Source organism: Meles meles, chromosome 13 (genome assembly GCF_922984935.1).
Source record: "Meles meles chromosome 13, mMelMel3.1 paternal haplotype, whole genome shotgun sequence".
In the NCBI taxonomy this organism is placed as follows: Eukaryota; Metazoa; Chordata; class Mammalia; order Carnivora; family Mustelidae; genus Meles; species Meles meles.
The window spans coordinates 45,238,510-45,255,833 of NC_060078.1; the positions used below are offsets into that span (position 1 = coordinate 45,238,510).

The 17,324-nt window shown below is 40.8% G+C and overlaps 1 protein-coding gene across 1 annotated transcript in view; it reads right to left on the reverse strand.

The window, feature by feature from the left end:
- Window positions 1–17,324, reverse strand: part of GLUD1 (glutamate dehydrogenase 1) — a 36,630-nt gene that overhangs the window by 18,679 nt on the left and 627 nt on the right. The window contains exons 2-4 of the mRNA XM_046026911.1: window positions 2,923–3,003; window positions 2,353–2,408; window positions 1,188–1,251 (exon numbers count right to left, since the gene is read on the reverse strand). Of these exons, the coding sequence (XP_045882867.1) occupies window positions 1,188–1,251; window positions 2,353–2,408; window positions 2,923–3,003 (201 nt within the window). The remainder of the gene's footprint in view (window positions 1–1,187; window positions 1,252–2,352; window positions 2,409–2,922; window positions 3,004–17,324) is intronic.

Below are 17,324 nucleotides of genomic sequence, written 5' to 3' on the forward strand. Positions count from 1 at the left end.
CAGTAAATACTAACGAATAAAGTCTGCAACCACTTAAGACTATGAAAGACACTGCATTTAAGCTAAGACAAAATACAATACAAAAATTATGAAGGCTGTCAAAAGGCTGAACATGACTGTAGTTCACTAAATCTGGGAAGCAGGAGGCATTTCCATAAGGAAGGTAGTTACCTCCCCCTGTGTTTCCCTGGCTCAGTGACGGGATGAGTTCACAGCAGTGCTGAGAAGAGGGCATGCCAAGAATCCAAATGCCTTTAAAATGATCAAATCATTTAAACCAGACCAAATCTGGTAAAGTTCTCGTGTTACTTATATTTATTTCCGTACTGGTTTATTTCATGCTCTTTTTCCCTAAGAAGAGGGCAAATTTCAAAATAAGGATATCTTAAGGTCATAGGAACATGTCAATGGTGGGAAGAATGCTGGGTAAGAAAACACAGGAGCAGCAAATCAGAAAAAGAAGATTTTCCTTCTTATTAGTCAGTCTTTATGTTACAAGGGCAAACATTCTGTTAAATACTTTTATGTTATTAAAACAAATTAGGATTCTTCTAGCACAGAAGAAATACAGACTTAATTTGCTTGAAAAATTAAAGAGTAAATGACGATAGTCATACATCATAGCAAAGAATATTGCCATCCCACACGAAAAACACAGGACACAGATGACAATATGATACAAAAACAGCAAGCCAATGAAGATCAGCACCGTCAGAAATCTAGTGTTTGGCCAAAGGGCCTTGTGACAAAGATCAGGAGTCCTGGGGAACCCTCTAAACCAGCCAGTGATGGCAGAGTAAGCTGTGGGAGCCCCTCACCTCCCAGCCTCTGCTCACTCTCTGAAGGGGCTGCGGGCTTTCAGCTCTAATCCCCAAAGGTATCAGATTTCTCACTGCTTTCACACAGGATTACTATCAGGCATTGCTTAGTTCCTAAATTTTTCTGGACATCCCAACAGTGACTGTACAGGGAGCCAAGGTAGCAGCGGCCCCCTGGTGTCCACACTGTGAACCAAGAACCTGAACTTGCCTTGCAAAGACACATCAAAACCAGGCCTGTGTGCGCCCACCACAGTTATCAGAGCCCCGTTTCTCAAAGCAAAGCAGCAGTTCTACCCAGGTACATACATACAAACACAGGAGTTAGATGTTCCTACTCTATGCACAAGCCTACAAGGTACCACATACCAATAAATCCCTTCTTCGCCAGCTCCATGGTAAACCTCCTTGTGATCTTTTCTAATTCATTATCCTATGGAGGAAAAAATGAAAACAAAACAACAGTGAAACAAATGTTTCTCACAGAAAACCACTGGTGGAGATAAGTAATAGTTGCATCATATTTTCTGTTTATAGAACATTTCCATATATCTTTTTTTTAAAAGATTTTATTTATTTATTTGTCAGAGAGAGAGAGAGCGCACAAGCAGGCAGAGAGAGCAGCAGGTTCTCTGCTGAGCAAGGAACCTAATGCGGGACTCAATCCAGGACCCTGGGATCACGACCTGAGCCTAGGCAGTGGCTTAACCCACTGAGCCACCCAGGCATTCCAGCACATTTTCATACATCTTGTGTAGTAATCCTTCTAACTCATAAAGCTGGCATCTCCATTTCAAAGATTAGAAAATGACAGACCAGAAATTAGGTTATACAAATACCAGATAGTAGAACCGAGGCTCAAATCCCAGTTTCTGTTCTTTTTGTATTAATACAGCACCCTACAAGCAATCCCAATGGTATATAACAGCCAGCTTAAATTAATTTGGAATTGATAGGATAAATGTAAGATTTTTACTAAATTAAGGGATCTGTCACTAGACCTTGAGATCCCCATATAAACATCTTAGATCAGGGTGCCTGGGGGGTTCAAGTTGGTTAAGTGGCTTTGGCTCCAGTCATGATCCCCGGGTCCTGGGATGGAGTTCCATGTCCGGCTCCCTGATTAGCAGGGAGTTTGCCCCTCCCCTCGTTTGTTCTCTCAATCTCTCTCTTAAATAAATAAAATTAAAACAAAACAACCCCCCCCAAACACCCTCAGATCATAGCAACATGTTAAATGTATACACAGCATATTATATTTGTATTGTAGAATATATGACATGGATATAAATGCCTAAGAATATGAAGGTATTAATTACCTTTTAACCAATATAAAAATGAAAGAGGACATTGATGTTAAGAGGTGACCTTTACATGGCACCACACTCAATGAGTTAATTATTTACTTGTTTTTCCATTCCTTTAAAAAGCAACAGGGGTCATTAATCTCACTGGTATGGGGGACACACAGAAATCCTGTAATTTCAAGTCCTTTGTGAGTGTCCATGTACACAAATAACACTTTGATACTTACAGTATAGTTCTTGGGATTGATCTTAACACCTGCCTTGGCACCCCCAAATGGCACATCTGAAAGAGAAGGCTGCAAGTTGCTATTCCATACAAAGGACAAAAAAAGTCAAGAAGCAGAAAACACTATGCAGTATTACAATAATTCAAATATGACACTTCAAGCTTGAACTTCAGAAAATTCAAGACATAAACCCACACTGATCTCTTAAAATGTATTTGAACTAAAATTCTAGTGGAACAGAAATGATAAGGCTGGGCAAGTTACGATGCCTTTTTATTCACTGTGCTTTAGTACTTCTAAAAGAAAAAATTTATTTTCCTTCTACTATGATTTGGTCTTATTCACTGAGCATGGACAGGGATTTTTAAAAAAGATCTACACTTAAAGAAAATCCAATTTGTTTCTATAAAAAGTTTTCCATTAAAAAAAGAGACTTTATCTTAATTAAGACTAACTGAAAAATGATGTAAGCATAAAACGGTGCAACTTAAATAACCCCCTAAAAGTAAACCGGTGTGTAGAAGCATTTCCGCAAAGCGTTATCAGGCAGCAGCAAAGGGGATCGCTTACCGACCACCGCACACTTGTAGGTCATCAACGAGGCCAGAGCTTTCACCTCATCCACACTCACATCCATGCTGTAACGAATCCCTGCAGGGGGAGAAAGGGAATGGATTCAGAACATCCTTTGGCTGGTGAAAAAGAAAAATGCCAGAAGCAGAAATGTCTACACTTTCTGCATTTCATACCCTGGCTACCTCCAAGAACACTTAGAGTAGCTCATGATAGAAAGTCAAGGAAAACCTGCTAATGAGACACCTAGCAAGGGCTACAGATAAGTACGGAATTGGATTTTTAAGTATTCTGATAGTTAAGAGAAAAAGATTGGCGTGGGAGTGCAGTTCTTGCATTCTGGTTGGAGTGGTTAAGAGCATCAAGCAGTATTCCCGGAGATGAACAGATGAGCCACAGTCCTGTCCTTGAGGGACTTACAGCACAGTGGGACTTCACAAGACAAAAACTACCTTCAAATGAATGTTTCTAATGCTCTGAAGGCAACTAATTCAGCAAAGTCCTTTATGCTTTTACTTTTTGGCTTAGGTGATTTGGCGGTAAGGAGGTAAAAATTTTTTTCCTTCTGAGAGCAGATAAATACAAGCAAATGGATAGTCAACAGATCCAACAGATTCAACTTAGTATCGTCTAGAGGTTCTGGCTTCAGACAAGTGTAGGAGATCCTTATCTCTTCCTCCTTTCACTCAACTGCTCACTTGTCAACCAAGAGAGAAGCTGACAGTCCTTTCTCAGCAATTCTACTCTGCTCTTTCTGCAAGGATGGGAGGAGGCCAAGTGACAGGAAACTGTGTCTTAATGAGTGATTAGGTGTTTGGTAGAAGGGACGTGGAGACTGAGTATGCCCACTACTTTGGTTTTGGGGGTCCTAGTCACACACCCTCCCGAGTTGTGTATCGTGAAGCCACCTTTCATCCTCTGTAGTTCATTGCTTCTCAACCCCAAGGAAGGCGGCCAGAATGAGGTTGATGTTTGCATGCTACTTGGGGCTCGTGGGCACTGTGTGTGTTTGTGAAGGATTCCTGAATGAAGCTGGGTACAACTTACACAGGGAGTTACAGTAATGGGGGACCCCAGGGATATCTCTTAAGGAAGAATTTTGGGAATAAAAGCTTTTTAGATAGAAATGCACAATATTTCATAAACTAGCAGCTTGAGAAAACTTCCCTAATCACTTTTAAAAGCTGGCTTCTTATATATTTCAGAAAATATCCATCTAAACACAAATGATACAGCTTAAGAGAATTTTATCTGTTGTATATGCTATCATCAAAGGCAAATTCTAAACCTGAACACATTTCTCTGGCGCATTAGAAAAATAAAATGATTACATTTAGAAAAGTGACCTGTAAGAAGAGATCTTACATATAATGTGTTCTCAGATTATCTTGGAACAAATTAATGTTAGTGAAATTTTAGATGAGATATGACAATTTTTAAAAGATCTAGTGATGGGGGCACCTGGGTGGCTCAGTCGATTAAGTGGCTACCTTTGGCTTGGGTCGTGATCCCAGGGTCCTGGGATGGAGCCCCACTTCAGGCTCCTTGCTCAGGAGGCAGTCTGCTTCTCCCCTGCCTGGCGCTCCCCCTGCTTGTACTTGCTCCCTCCCCCATTGTGTCAAATAAATAAATAAAATCTTAGGAAGGAAGGAAGGATTGTAAACAAAGAAAAAGAAAAGGATCTAGCCGCTATCTGCTATCTGTTGCTATAGAGCTTGCTTTCTTATTTCTTCAGGCCTCTATTAAAACTTGCTTCACTCCAAGAGGCCCTTCCTGACCACATTATTTAAAAAGCACCTTCCTCATCTCCACTCTCTAGTCCCCTCTACCTTATTTACTGTTTTACCACTGACTTTACATTATATATATTGTTTACAGTCTTGGCTTCCCCACCTGGAAAGCTAGCACCATGAGGACAGACTTTATTTTGTTCATTGCTTTAATTCTTTGTACCTAACACAGAAAATGGCAAGCATGTATTAGGTGCTCAAATACGTGTAAATAAATATGAGTATTTCTTGACTAAGGGTTAAGAAAGAAAGGCCACGGTCACTAAAAATTCTGACATGCCTGTTAAGTTCTAAACAATTCACCAGCAGTGTCCGCGTGTATTACCAAAGGGCTAGAAACCAAAGGGCTAGAAATTAGAAAAAGGCAGAAGTAACAGGTCCTAAAATGTACTCCAGACAAAAAAAAACCAAAATGAATCTGTAAGTAATATTAAGATCAAACATTTCTTTCTTTAAAACAAAAAAATTCTGCTCAAACACCACAATGTGTTTTTAAAGCCAATAAATCTGTTACTGTGTATCACGTACATGACTCAGTGGAAACCTCGCTAGGCCAGGGACCTGGCCAGGTGCGGGGCTGGGCACTTCCACACCAAGTTGAGTCCCTCAAAGCAGCAACTGCTGTGGCCTGTGCCTGCTTACCTGGGGGACAGGGACACCGCGCTCACGGTTCAAATCAAGCCTGCACAGGACAGTACCTTCGTGTGGCCACAGCTTCAATCTTGGCCATTATCACTGCTACTGGTAGTATTACCGTGTGGTGGAGGATCAAGAAATTTAGGTTTTAAAAAGTCTAAACTGACAGGAGCTTAAACAAGTTAATAAAACTTGATTTCATTATTTCTCAAGATAAATTCATGAAGGTAGAAAAAACAGTCTGCTATGAAGAGTCAGTATTTATATTACACACAAAACACTTTTTTCATTGTTCTTTTAGAGCCCATTGAAGTGGTTGCTCAGTTATTTAATTTCCCTTGCTTTCGTTAAAAGAAAATCACCGGGGCGCCTGGGTGGCTCAGTGGGTTAAAGCCTCTGCCTTCGGCTCAGGTCATGATCCCAGGGTCCTGGGATGGAGCCCCTGCATCAGGCTCTCTGCTCAGCTGGGAGCCTGTATCCTCATCTCATTCTCTCTGCTTACTTGTGATCTCTGTCTGTCAAATAAATAAATAAAATCTTAAAAAAAAAAAAGAAAATCACCTTAGTTTCAGGTATATCACATCAGACTGACTAGACAAGTCTATACATTATACTGTGCTCACAGTGTAGTTACCACTTTCCTTGCTTTCTTAAGGGAGGGGGAAAGTTATTGTCCCTTATCCAGTGTTTTTAACTAATGCACTTGGTGGGAAACCGAAAACAGCTTGAAAGAGTAACATTCACAAATCTGAGAGCAATCCTATTATTCTAGACATCGATGCTAATTAGAAACTGGACTCCTGCTTCTACAAAACACCGTAAACAAAATGTCTATTTTACTGCAGAAGTCCTGGAATGACATGAGTCAAACCGTGCACGTGTAACAAAAAACATGTTTCTGCTTGGACAGAATCCAGGAATTCTTGTTTGTAAAGTAAAATTTTCTTTCTGAGCCACACCCAGTCAGAGCTCAGCTTCACACCAGGGAAGAGCAGCAGTTAGATAAACTACCTTTCACATCAGCCTATTTTGGCAGGCTATGAGCCCCTGAAGGAGTCCAGTGAACTGAGAGGCAGGAGCGGAAGAATCAGGGGGATAAGCCCTGGAGCAGATGAAGGTGGGGGCAGAGGTGGACCCTGGCACACATGGCACTGCTGGGCTAAAGGAAAAACAGGTTTTCCTTTCAGCTTTCTAATTGATCAGTTGATACACACATGTTTTGACTTCTGGAAGCTGGCAGACACATTAACACAGGGTTACTTAAGCTGTTAGTGTGGAAAAAACTCTCCAATAGAGCCATTAAAAAAATATTCTGTACTGTACCAATACTTGAGGCAAACAGGCATCAGTACAGAGAGTTCATCCACATCTAAGGGAAAGCTACACTTGCTTTTCTTCTCATGGGACTGGAAATCAAAGGTAATTTCTAAAAATACACTGTCACCTAAAAATTCTTACCCACATTCTATTGGATATTAAGAGTATGAGGGCAAAAAAGAAGTCGCTCTTCACTGTATACAAAGCCAATCAGTTATGAGATACCAACACAAGTGTGGTGAGTGAGGGACCAAGCAATGTGACATATACTCGATATGACACTGACTAGCCCGAGTTAGGACAGTCACCACATGTTATGCCTCTAAGTTCTGAGAGGGGGAATACAGAGCATTTCTGAATGCCTCCGGTATTTCAAGAATACAGAATTTGAAGACAAAGGTGTTCAGTAAAGTCAAGTAACAGGTAATACATGCACGTGCGCGCACACACACGAAAACCAGGAAAGCTTAAAATGTTTTAAACCAAAATGAAACAAGGATCTTATGTGCAGTCTGATATTTTCACTTTTTCTAAAACCATACTTTTCCTTCTTTCCTGTGGGATGGGTAGTATAGCAGAGAAGGCTAAAGGTGAGTTGGGGCAGGCCAGGACTGGATGGGGACACAAGGATGAAAACTAAAAGGACCCCAAGTTTTATTCCATGAACTGAGAAAAGCAAATCAAGACTTTTTTCTTTCCTAAAGTCCTACAGCACTACCTGTCAGCCTGTGCTGCCATTAGCATTACTAGGGTTCAGGAGGAGGCTAACTGGGTCTCTGAACACAGCACTGGCAGGCGTCACACTGGAGACCTACACGTGCAGTGAAAAGCAGGAGTCCATGGCTGGCCAAACTAGAACAGGAACTGGGTGATTATATGTGTCATTAGAAACAGGGTCTAAAAATCAAGGACCACATTCTGACTGGCCCACAGAGTAACCTGAACTTCTAGTTCACCAGAGGAAACTGAAGAAATAGCACGCATGACAAGGTTTATTATCTATCAAACCTGGGGAAGTTGGAGGAAGGGTTGGTGACACAGCTTTGAAATCAACCTTTCATTCTGAAGAGTAATGAACTCTACCACACAGTTATTTTAGGCTAATGGGCAACCAGTGTTTCAAAAGAACATTAGTAACAGGCATACATCTGCATGCTACACAACACAGGGCGTTTCTCTGCCTTTTTTTTTTTTTTTTTTTTAAGATTTTATTTATTTGACAGAGAGAAATCACAAGAGAGGCAGGCAGAGAGAGAGGAAGGGAAGCAGGCTCTCCGCTGAGCAGAGAGCCCGATGTGGGACTCGACCCCAGGACCCTGAGATCATGACCTGAGCCGAAGGCAGCGGCTTAACCCACTGAGCCACCCAGTGACCAAAGAGTCTCATCCTCGAGTCTCATGATCGGTATACAGCACATTTTTCTAGGAGAAACAAAAAACAAAAGCAAAAATTAGCTGGAGTTGCTCTAGTGATGAAGAAACCACACCGGCTCCTTACTTTGAGAAAAGATTCAGTGAAAACCACAACTGAGTAGCTTCATTTTTTTTCCTTTCGCTAGCTGACTCAAAACCAAAAACAGACAAAAAAAGCTCCTAGCAACTGAGCCAACATTGTTTTTCTAATGATGAATCATTAACTGAACAGATTCACGAAAACTCAAATGGTTTTAAAAATTACTTCAACTAAGATCTTTTAATAGGGCTTGATTTATTAAAAATTCAATCTCCAACTGTATTCTCTCTCTTTTCAGAGAGATTCTGAAGCGTTCTACCACAAGCACAGAACTCACAGGAAAGCAAAAAGAGCTGAGAATTCATGCATGCACTAACCCTCTTGCCATTTACTCCTGAGAACACTTCTTTTCTCACTTCATACTAATATAATCTCCAACGTGCAAGAGAATGGCATACCTTAATTACAAATGAAGAGAGGAGGGCAAGCAGCAGTGAGGAACCACCACAGAAAATATGGGAAGTCTCAGATAAAAATTCATTTGGCACTGCAGAGAGCGTTTTGTTTGGGAGCAAAGGAAGCCATACCTTTAACTGCTTTGACAGTGTCCCTGTCTGTGTAAAAAGCCAGGGAAACCCCACTATCAAAATCTTTAAGTGTTTTGAAGAGACAAACTTCTTAAGTTCTGGGAAACATATGTTTAGCTGATACTGGAGAAATGAAAAATATTTCACTTCTTCTTTTCATTAACATTTACAAGTTTCAACACATATATATGTGTTCATCCAAACTTAAACACAGAAAAAACTGAAATCTCCCCTATCACTACGTAAACCCTGTCTTTTCCTTATGGGTGACCATTCTGAGCGATTTAAGACAGAGAGAGAGTGTGTTTGTGGTGTATGTGTGTGTATACATATCCTCCGAAATCATTTCCCTGCATTTAAATATGTACCGTCTATTGAATGTGCAGCTTTGTCTTGTACTAAGTACTGAACTTACTGCCCAATAGATGGAGGAAAGATTATGGATTAAGACGGGGGAATCTTGTTCACTGGTTTCACAGATTGCTTTTTCTGCTAATAGCAGTGAACTTAGTCCCCCACTTCCCACCAAACAGGTCTTGGAAACGATGCCAGGGTAAAAGTGGTGAATATAAAATCGGACGGCATTTAGGAAAACATAAAGGTAACTTGTTATAAAAAGGTTCAAAAGGTAAAGGATTGACATTACAGATATCCAGTTTCATATAAATAATGAATAAGTCTAGGTGATATTTGAGATGGATCGTAAGAGCAGAAGAGAATTAGAGGGAGACAGGGACTAGACAAGCACCACAGGCAGAGTGACTGTACTTTGCCAGAGTAAGATCAAGAAAATACATATGCCTGTATTTCCAATTGTCCTAAGCATCATTTTATACCCGATCTCCTTTAATTTAAAAATCCAGCCCTTTTTCCTAATTGCACTTTCCGGGTAGCTGATACCACCCTTTTCCCTAACGGTGCCTCAGGCTAGAAATAGAGGCGTTATCTCATTCTCAGTTCCTCTGGGCCTAGCCTTCTGGGCCCTCCCAGAAGTTACCATTATCCATCCAAGAAGCATAAAGGGAAAGCTGTTTCTGCTTGTACACTTCTGACACCCAATGTGTGGGTTTTCCATACCAACAGCCAGTTCTCCAAATCTCTGTGGGCACCAACTGATTATTGTACACAATTTAACTCAATTGTGACACTGGTTACCTGGAGTTAGCACAGACTCCACAGATGAAGGGCTTAGTCCTACAAGACTGGCCTTCATCTTCATCACAAGTATTGCATGCTCAGGGTGCCCATGCTTTTGTCCAACTTGGTAACAAACTGGGGCTCCCATGACTCCCTCCTCAGGTTTGATAATTTCCTATAATGGCTCACAGAACTCAAGTAAACACTTTACTTATGTTCACTAGTTTATTATAAGGGTCCTGAGTATAGCAGCTTCCGTCCCTGTGTAACAGGTGTGCCATCCTCCTGGCACATGGATGAATACCAGAAAGCTCTCAGAATCTAGTTATTTGGGATTTTTATGAAGGCATCCTCATGTAGGCATGATGGCTGTTAACTCAATGTCCAACTCCTCTCCAACACCTCCATGGAGAAGGATAAGGAATGGGGCTGAAAGTTCCAAGCTACTCATCATGGCTTCATCTTTCTGGTGGCCAGCTGCCATCCTGAAGCTATCCAGGAACCCACCAAGAGTTGCCTCATTAAAACAAAAGATGCTCCTATCACCCAGGAAATTACAAGGATTTTAGGAGCTGTGTGTCAGGAACTAGGGACAGAAACCGAAAAAATATTTATCATGCCATGAACCCTCACTTTCCCCTATATACACACACACAGGCTGTCCCTATGACCCCATCACACAGTCCTGCCTCTTACCTGGGCTTAATCAGTCACCCCTTCCATTTCTCTTTATCTAAAATCATCTTTCCCCCATCCAAATCCTATCTAGCCCTCCCTGCTTACAGATCAAGAGGGTCATTCCCTGGTATTTTCTTTTAACTCCTACTGTAGCAACGCACTGTTGAGTGTTCCCAACTATGCCATTTACTGACTGGTTCTAGGAAAGGAAAATGCAGAAACAGAATACTGAGCTGAAAGCAAAAGGAGAATGCCACAGATACCATAAGAGATTTGGGATTCTGTTCTATTCTGAGGAAATCAATGAAAAGACATTGAGGAAAAAAAATCAGCTTTGTTTTGTTAAAACTTTCTTATGGATAGTTCGCTCAGCGAAAGAGCACAGTACCTGACAGAGCAGGGATTAAAATGCCTGTAATGAACAGGTTAACTATCAGAAATCCCCAGGAGTTAAGGAATGCTTCTTAATTAAGCACAACGTTTAAAGCTCTTGCCTGCAGGGAAAACTAACACATAATGGAAAAATTGATTTATCTGGAATATAATCTATAGCTCATAATGAACAGTCCTTATTCAGTAAACCCCCAATACAGGGACTTCCACCCTTGACTACTATTCCCTTGTGGCTTCTCTCATGGTAAAAGGGATTAAAAACAACAAGGAGTCCAGGTACATCCTAAGGCTCAGATGTACAAAATGCTTTTTTTTTTTTTAAAGGCCCATGTCCACGTATTTATGACGATGATATATGGCAAAAGGAGTCACACTACTGACAACCTTTATAATTTTCATTTGGGTCATCTTTCACATTTTTCTCTAGCCAAGAATAATCCAGAGAAACAGCAATTCATGACAAACTGTAACTTCTTCTGAGTTTTTAAGGAAGAGGCACTCAGAAGAAAGCCTTGTTAAAATGATTCCTTTGAAAACCCTTCAAGATCCATGTTCTAACACTCTGGTAGGGAAAGGAGCTCTCCTGACTGTCACATTAAACTGTTCAACACTACAGCTCTTCAAACCTTTCAGTGGAAAACTCTCATTGCGAAGTTCTTTCACAGCCTACTGGAGTAAATGGGCCTGTAAAGATTTCAGATATGAGTGAGTTTTATATGCACAGCTGTTGGAATATACAAGCATTTTCTAGGAAGGGAGGCCTTCTAATAGCTTTTAACACATTTCAAATGATCCGAGTTGTTCGGAGTCCTTGTTCTGTGGGCATGACATGGTTCTCAGTCACTGCTTAGGATATAACTTGCCATTTTTTTTTTTTCATGTGAATAGATCCCAAACAATAATCATTAAGGAGGTGGGTGCTGGAGCCAGAGGATGGGAGCCTGAACCCCAACTTCGCTACTTAAACTGGGTGGGGGTGTAACCTTACTGGAGGAGTCTTCGCTTTTCAGCCCGAGTATCTCTTTTGCAAAGTCCGGGCAACAGCGTGTTCATGTTGTTGTGAAGAATAAAAGCGATGATGAATGAAAAGCTCTTAGCAAAATGCCTGGTGTCCACAGAGAGCTCAACAAATGTGAGCTGTTAGGTCACCCCTTGCTTTGCCAGTTGACCTGTGTGGAGACAGATCTCTCCGGTGCTGCTGCCTTTGGGAAAGGAAATTAAGGTCTGGAGCAGCCTTCTCCCAGGATGCCACTCTGCCCTTGGTGAAACCTGTCCTGCCTTTAGCCATAGTATTTCAGACACCAACGCTTCAGTCTTTTTGATACCGAGTAATCTACATTAATTTCTGCCTCTGGAAAGGGGAAAACATTGCCTCACGGGGATAGCTAGGTCAGTTTTAGGTAAGAACTGTGGACGGAAAATTGTTCAGTTATTTCATGGGAAAGAGCTGGACAGAGTCTGTTCATTTTTCGTTTTATAACCGTTATCACTATTTGAGTATCTGAATGATATACAGCTATTTTAACAGGAGTTTCTTGGGTACAGCCATCATGGGCTATTTATGAATCAATGTTCTTCACTGTGGTGATGTAAGAGGTCTGTTTTTTTTGTTTTTTGTTGGTATTATGAAAATCTAATATTATGCAAAATAAATGGGAAAAAATGTCCCACAACATCCTGGAAATCCTATGTCAGGCTATTGCCTAGGAATTCTTCAACAACCCAAAGCTAATTATTTTGGTCTTTATTGGTTCTTGGCAGAACTCTCAGCACTTTTAAACATCACTGGACAAAAACAATTTTCTTAAACAATCTAATTATCAATAGCTGTATGCCACCTAATTTCTTCCCTCTACAAACCAGAAAGTTCACGTTTGATTTTTACTTCTTCTACTTAAAATTTAAAAACTGCCAATTTTATTAAAGTTTAATATACTGGTACTTGTTCTCTGATTTTTGGTGCCCCAATTCCTGCAATGTATTCTCTGCGTAATAAGTGGGCCGTGTCTATGTTTCTGGATATGGGCTTTCTACTGCCAGGGCCAGTCACCTACATGGATTCGCCCCAAGTAAGGGGAAGACTGAACCCCCTTCTGATGCATCCCATCTGATGCATGTCTCCACCACATTCCTAGCTCTTCATTCTCTAGTATATTCGGGTGGGGGGGGGCAGTCAAGGGCATTTGGCTTCCTGAAATTCAAAGACCTCGATCATGGAAACCCAGTTCTGGATTTAATTAAAAAGGATTAAAAACAACAGCAGGAGCAGCAGCAACAAAACCCTCAGGGATGAGGGCTAGGGTGAGAACACATTACAAATCACCTGTCTTTTAATGGAATTTTCAGACTGACTTAAATCCTAAGTTTATCAACAAAGTCTACATTTTCTCTTGTGGGAACAGATGCAGACACATGCTCACACTTCAAGAGTATTAAGGAGTGTGAGCATTTATTCAAAGTTACCCATGTTCTGATGGCTGTCAATCTGGCACAGCAGAAGTAAGCCAGAAACATTTTTTTTTTTCCCAGTGAAGGCAGACCATGTGTCATTTTTAAACAGTATCAGTACTTTCTACACTCTTCCTCCAAAGCACCACCACCATTCACTGTGCAGTCGTAACCCAGAGGACTCGCCAAATGATACTACTGAACTCCGAACCTCAGCCCCCTCCCATACCCTCCACCCCAGCATCCTGTCCCCCAGGGACTAGAACAAAGACCGTCTACCTCCCACTGCTTCTGTTTTGCATTTTGTCTCCTAAAGAACAAGTCTAAGGGTTAATGTAGTTTATACTTTTGGGGGGGGGGTACTGATATTTACAGCTTAACAAAAGATTTAGGGTCAGTGTACCAGACTATTCCATTTATAGTCCATCAACTTCATTTATTTATAAAAAGATTTTATTTATTTATTTGACAGACAGAGATCACAACGAGGCAGGCAGAGAGGCAGACAGAGAGAGAGAGGGGAGGAAGTAGGCTCCCTGCCCAGCAGAGAGGCCTGATGTGGGGCTGGATCCCAAGACCCTGGGATCATGACCTGAGCCAAAGGCAAAGGCTTTAACCCACTGAGCCACCCAGGCACCCCCATCAACTTCATTTAAAATGATGATAATTTTAGAAAGTTCTATGATAGAAAGCAGAAGCAGTAACAGGGAACTTTGGCTTAATAGTTCTAATATGAAGGTAAGAAGGTGGGGAACAACCACCTAGGAGAGAAAGTTAAATTGCTCCTACATCAATTAATATCAATCTGTACTTCTCCCCCAAATTGACCTTTATTTATTTTTAAAAAATTTTAAAAGATTTGAGAAAGCACGCAAGAACAGGGGGAGGGGCAGGGGACAGAGAGAATTCAAAGCAGATTCCCCTCTGAGTGCAAACCCCCATGCTAGGGATCCCAAGACTTCCATGATTCTGAAAACAACAGTCAGCTGCTTAACCGACTGAGCCACCGAGGTGCCCCCCAGAATTGATTTTTAAACAATAAACTTCTTTCTGAAAAGGTACTGCACTGGTCTCAGGACTGGTTGCAGAACCATGGGCCAACAGAATATAGAATTTATTCTGAGAAAGTTAACAGAAACAATCACTGATAATGTTTTCAAACATGTAAGAAACTATGAAAAAGTCTTCTCAAAGCAGAAATTCCCACAATATTAATCTTTGTTGAAAATAGTAAGGCTGCTCTTGAAATTTCCCTTCAGAGTCTACAGCATACTCTACTGCAAATGCTTAATAGATGTAAAATCTGATGACTTCAGTTAAATATGCTTTGTGAGGAAAGGAGCAAAAAAACCAAAATGTATTATTAAATATTTACTTGGAATAAAGTACACATCAGCCACCCCCCAGGTCTTCAAACCACCTGCTCCCCTTACACAGATTATAATTAGATTGTTACTTTGCTTCAACCTTGAAAATTTATTTCAGAAAACTCAGGTAGAAGGTCACTCTTGAGGGAAGATTAGATGTAGAACACAGGGTTATGAAAAAGATGAACAGCAGACAAGGGGTGTGTGTGTGTGCGCGCGCGCAAGAACACTGGTAGAGAAGGCAGCTGAGGTGGTCAGAGAAAGTGTGTTTAACAGAGAAAGATTTACTTAAGCCACAGGGATTATTCAAAGCATCCTTGGAAATTTCAATCACCTAATATATTTTGTTAAAACCAGAGTGCAACCATGAAGGTCAACAACCTTTTTGTAAATTACCAAAAAAAAAAAAAAAAAAAGCAGCTTTAAATGTTTAATTGGAAACAGAAACTACTCAAAATAGGGTGCTCATCGAATATACATACATTCTCAGCAGTCAGATAGCAAAGCATGCACATCCACATTACCCAGATTTTGCTGATCAACTATTTAGCACACCATGCAGTAAGTAAAACACAAAATATTTTTAAGGCCTTTCATAGCTATATAATCCTGCCCAATCAATCCTATTATCTCCTTGAAGTCTTTGAAATTCCCTAAGATAACACATTTACCATTTTATAGAGGCCAATTTGCATGTTATGTTATCTTGCAATGCCTGCTTAACTAATTATTAGTTGCAATTCAGTTTCTCTATGTTTATAAGCTGGGAGTTAATAGCACTTTCAGTACATGCCTTCTGGTAAATGGGGTAAATTGGAGAGAACTGTTTCTTACCCTTCAGTACAAGCAAATGCTACAACAACAGAGCCTCAATATGGCTGATGTGGTTTGTTGCTAGGTTTAGTATTTTCACATTAAAACTGCTGTGGCAACAAGAGGAGGGCTGACAAATCATGGTAAATTTTAGTTGCTTTAGTGAGTTTGTAGAGTTGTGATATATAAAGACAGGAGAGGACTCAGCATATAAAGAATAGAGGAATATAAAGAACTTCAAGGAAACAAAATCAGACCCTGCAGAAAAATATCTATAATGGTTTACTTACTTATCTTTTAAGCGACTGGAATATACTGCCAAGAGGACAGTAATATAAACTAGACGGCCATTTTAAAGAAACAGCAACTTAGAATTTGCTAACTTCTCTTCCTCCAACATCCTTGTTTGCTTTTCTTGGGAGCCTAAACTTGTATTCTTGGTTTAGAGAATAAGGGAGTGGTAGGAAGAAGGAAGGTGATGTAGGAGACTAACTTTTATGTAATTTGGAGGTGCAAAGAGAAATTAAAGGTCACAGTGGTTCAAATATTGGTTTGAGAAGAGCAACGAGAGCTAGAGGGTATTAAGCTCTAAAGGTCTGTCCTAGAAGAGGGTGGTGTCAATGCAAATTTTACAGGTAAATCATTAAACAGGTTCAGGCAACCTTTGTTCCCCGTTTGGAAATGCCAGCAGAGCACCCATTTTTCCAGGAGAGAGATTTCGAAAAATTATCCTTAGAAGTCAGCTCGTATACTGAACACTGTACCAGGCTCATGGAGAGAAACGGGTTCAGCCCAACACCCTCTCTGTGCTTATTTGCCAAGGAACCTCCAGCAAGACTTCAACTCCCTGGGTCCTTTATTCAACATCTTTTTTTTTTTTTAATAGAAGAAAAGTGGTTGTGCCCTTTTTCTAGGTTATGCTTAAGCACTTTTTGAAGATGTATTCTGCCATGTACTGGGGAAAAATTTTTTTAAGTTTATATTTGCTTGAAGGAAGCCAAATCTCAAAAATTAAGTACAGGGGAAATAAGCACAGGATAACTTGGGACTACCAAATTGTAACCGACTCCACTCCTTTCTTCAGTACTTTATCTTTTCCCCAAGCTCAAATCTGGTGCTAGCCAGGACCAGTACACACCCCCAGGGCTATTTCATTCCATTGGCTGGCGGGCCGTCCTGCATTCTACACCCTTTAGATTTACTGTCAGGGCGCCCGGTGTTTGTTTGTCGGAGATGTTACGTCCCTCTTGCATTACTTTTTCTTTTCTTTCTTTCTTTCTTTTTTTTTTATTTGGTGTGTGCTAAACAGAAGTGTCAGATCAGAAAAATAACGTGATTTAAAAGACCAATGTGTAATTAGTAAAATCATTTGGTTAGCAAAACTGTCTAGATTTCAAACGTAAAAGGCAATTCACTTTGTATGTTTCTGTATCATTTGTCATTGATGTAAAAATGAGTGGAGAAAAAAACCCCGGAAATAATTATTTCATAGTTCGTGATTGGGTGAGTCATAGAAGCTCACAAAAACTTGCAAAGGCACAGTCAGATGGGCCAGGCATTCCCATTTCTAGAAGTGCATTTCGTCAGGACCCACCCTGGGTGTCACCTACACTAGGACCCAAGGAAGAGCCGTGCAGCATCTACTCTGCATGCAACATCCACACGCAGGGGCCGGGGATGATGGGTCACGGGGCGGAAGATGGGACCACTACGTGGCGGTTTCGGGAGGAAAAATCACGGTCCGCGCGAGCCTGACACATCCGCGGCTAAGGCCGGGGCGA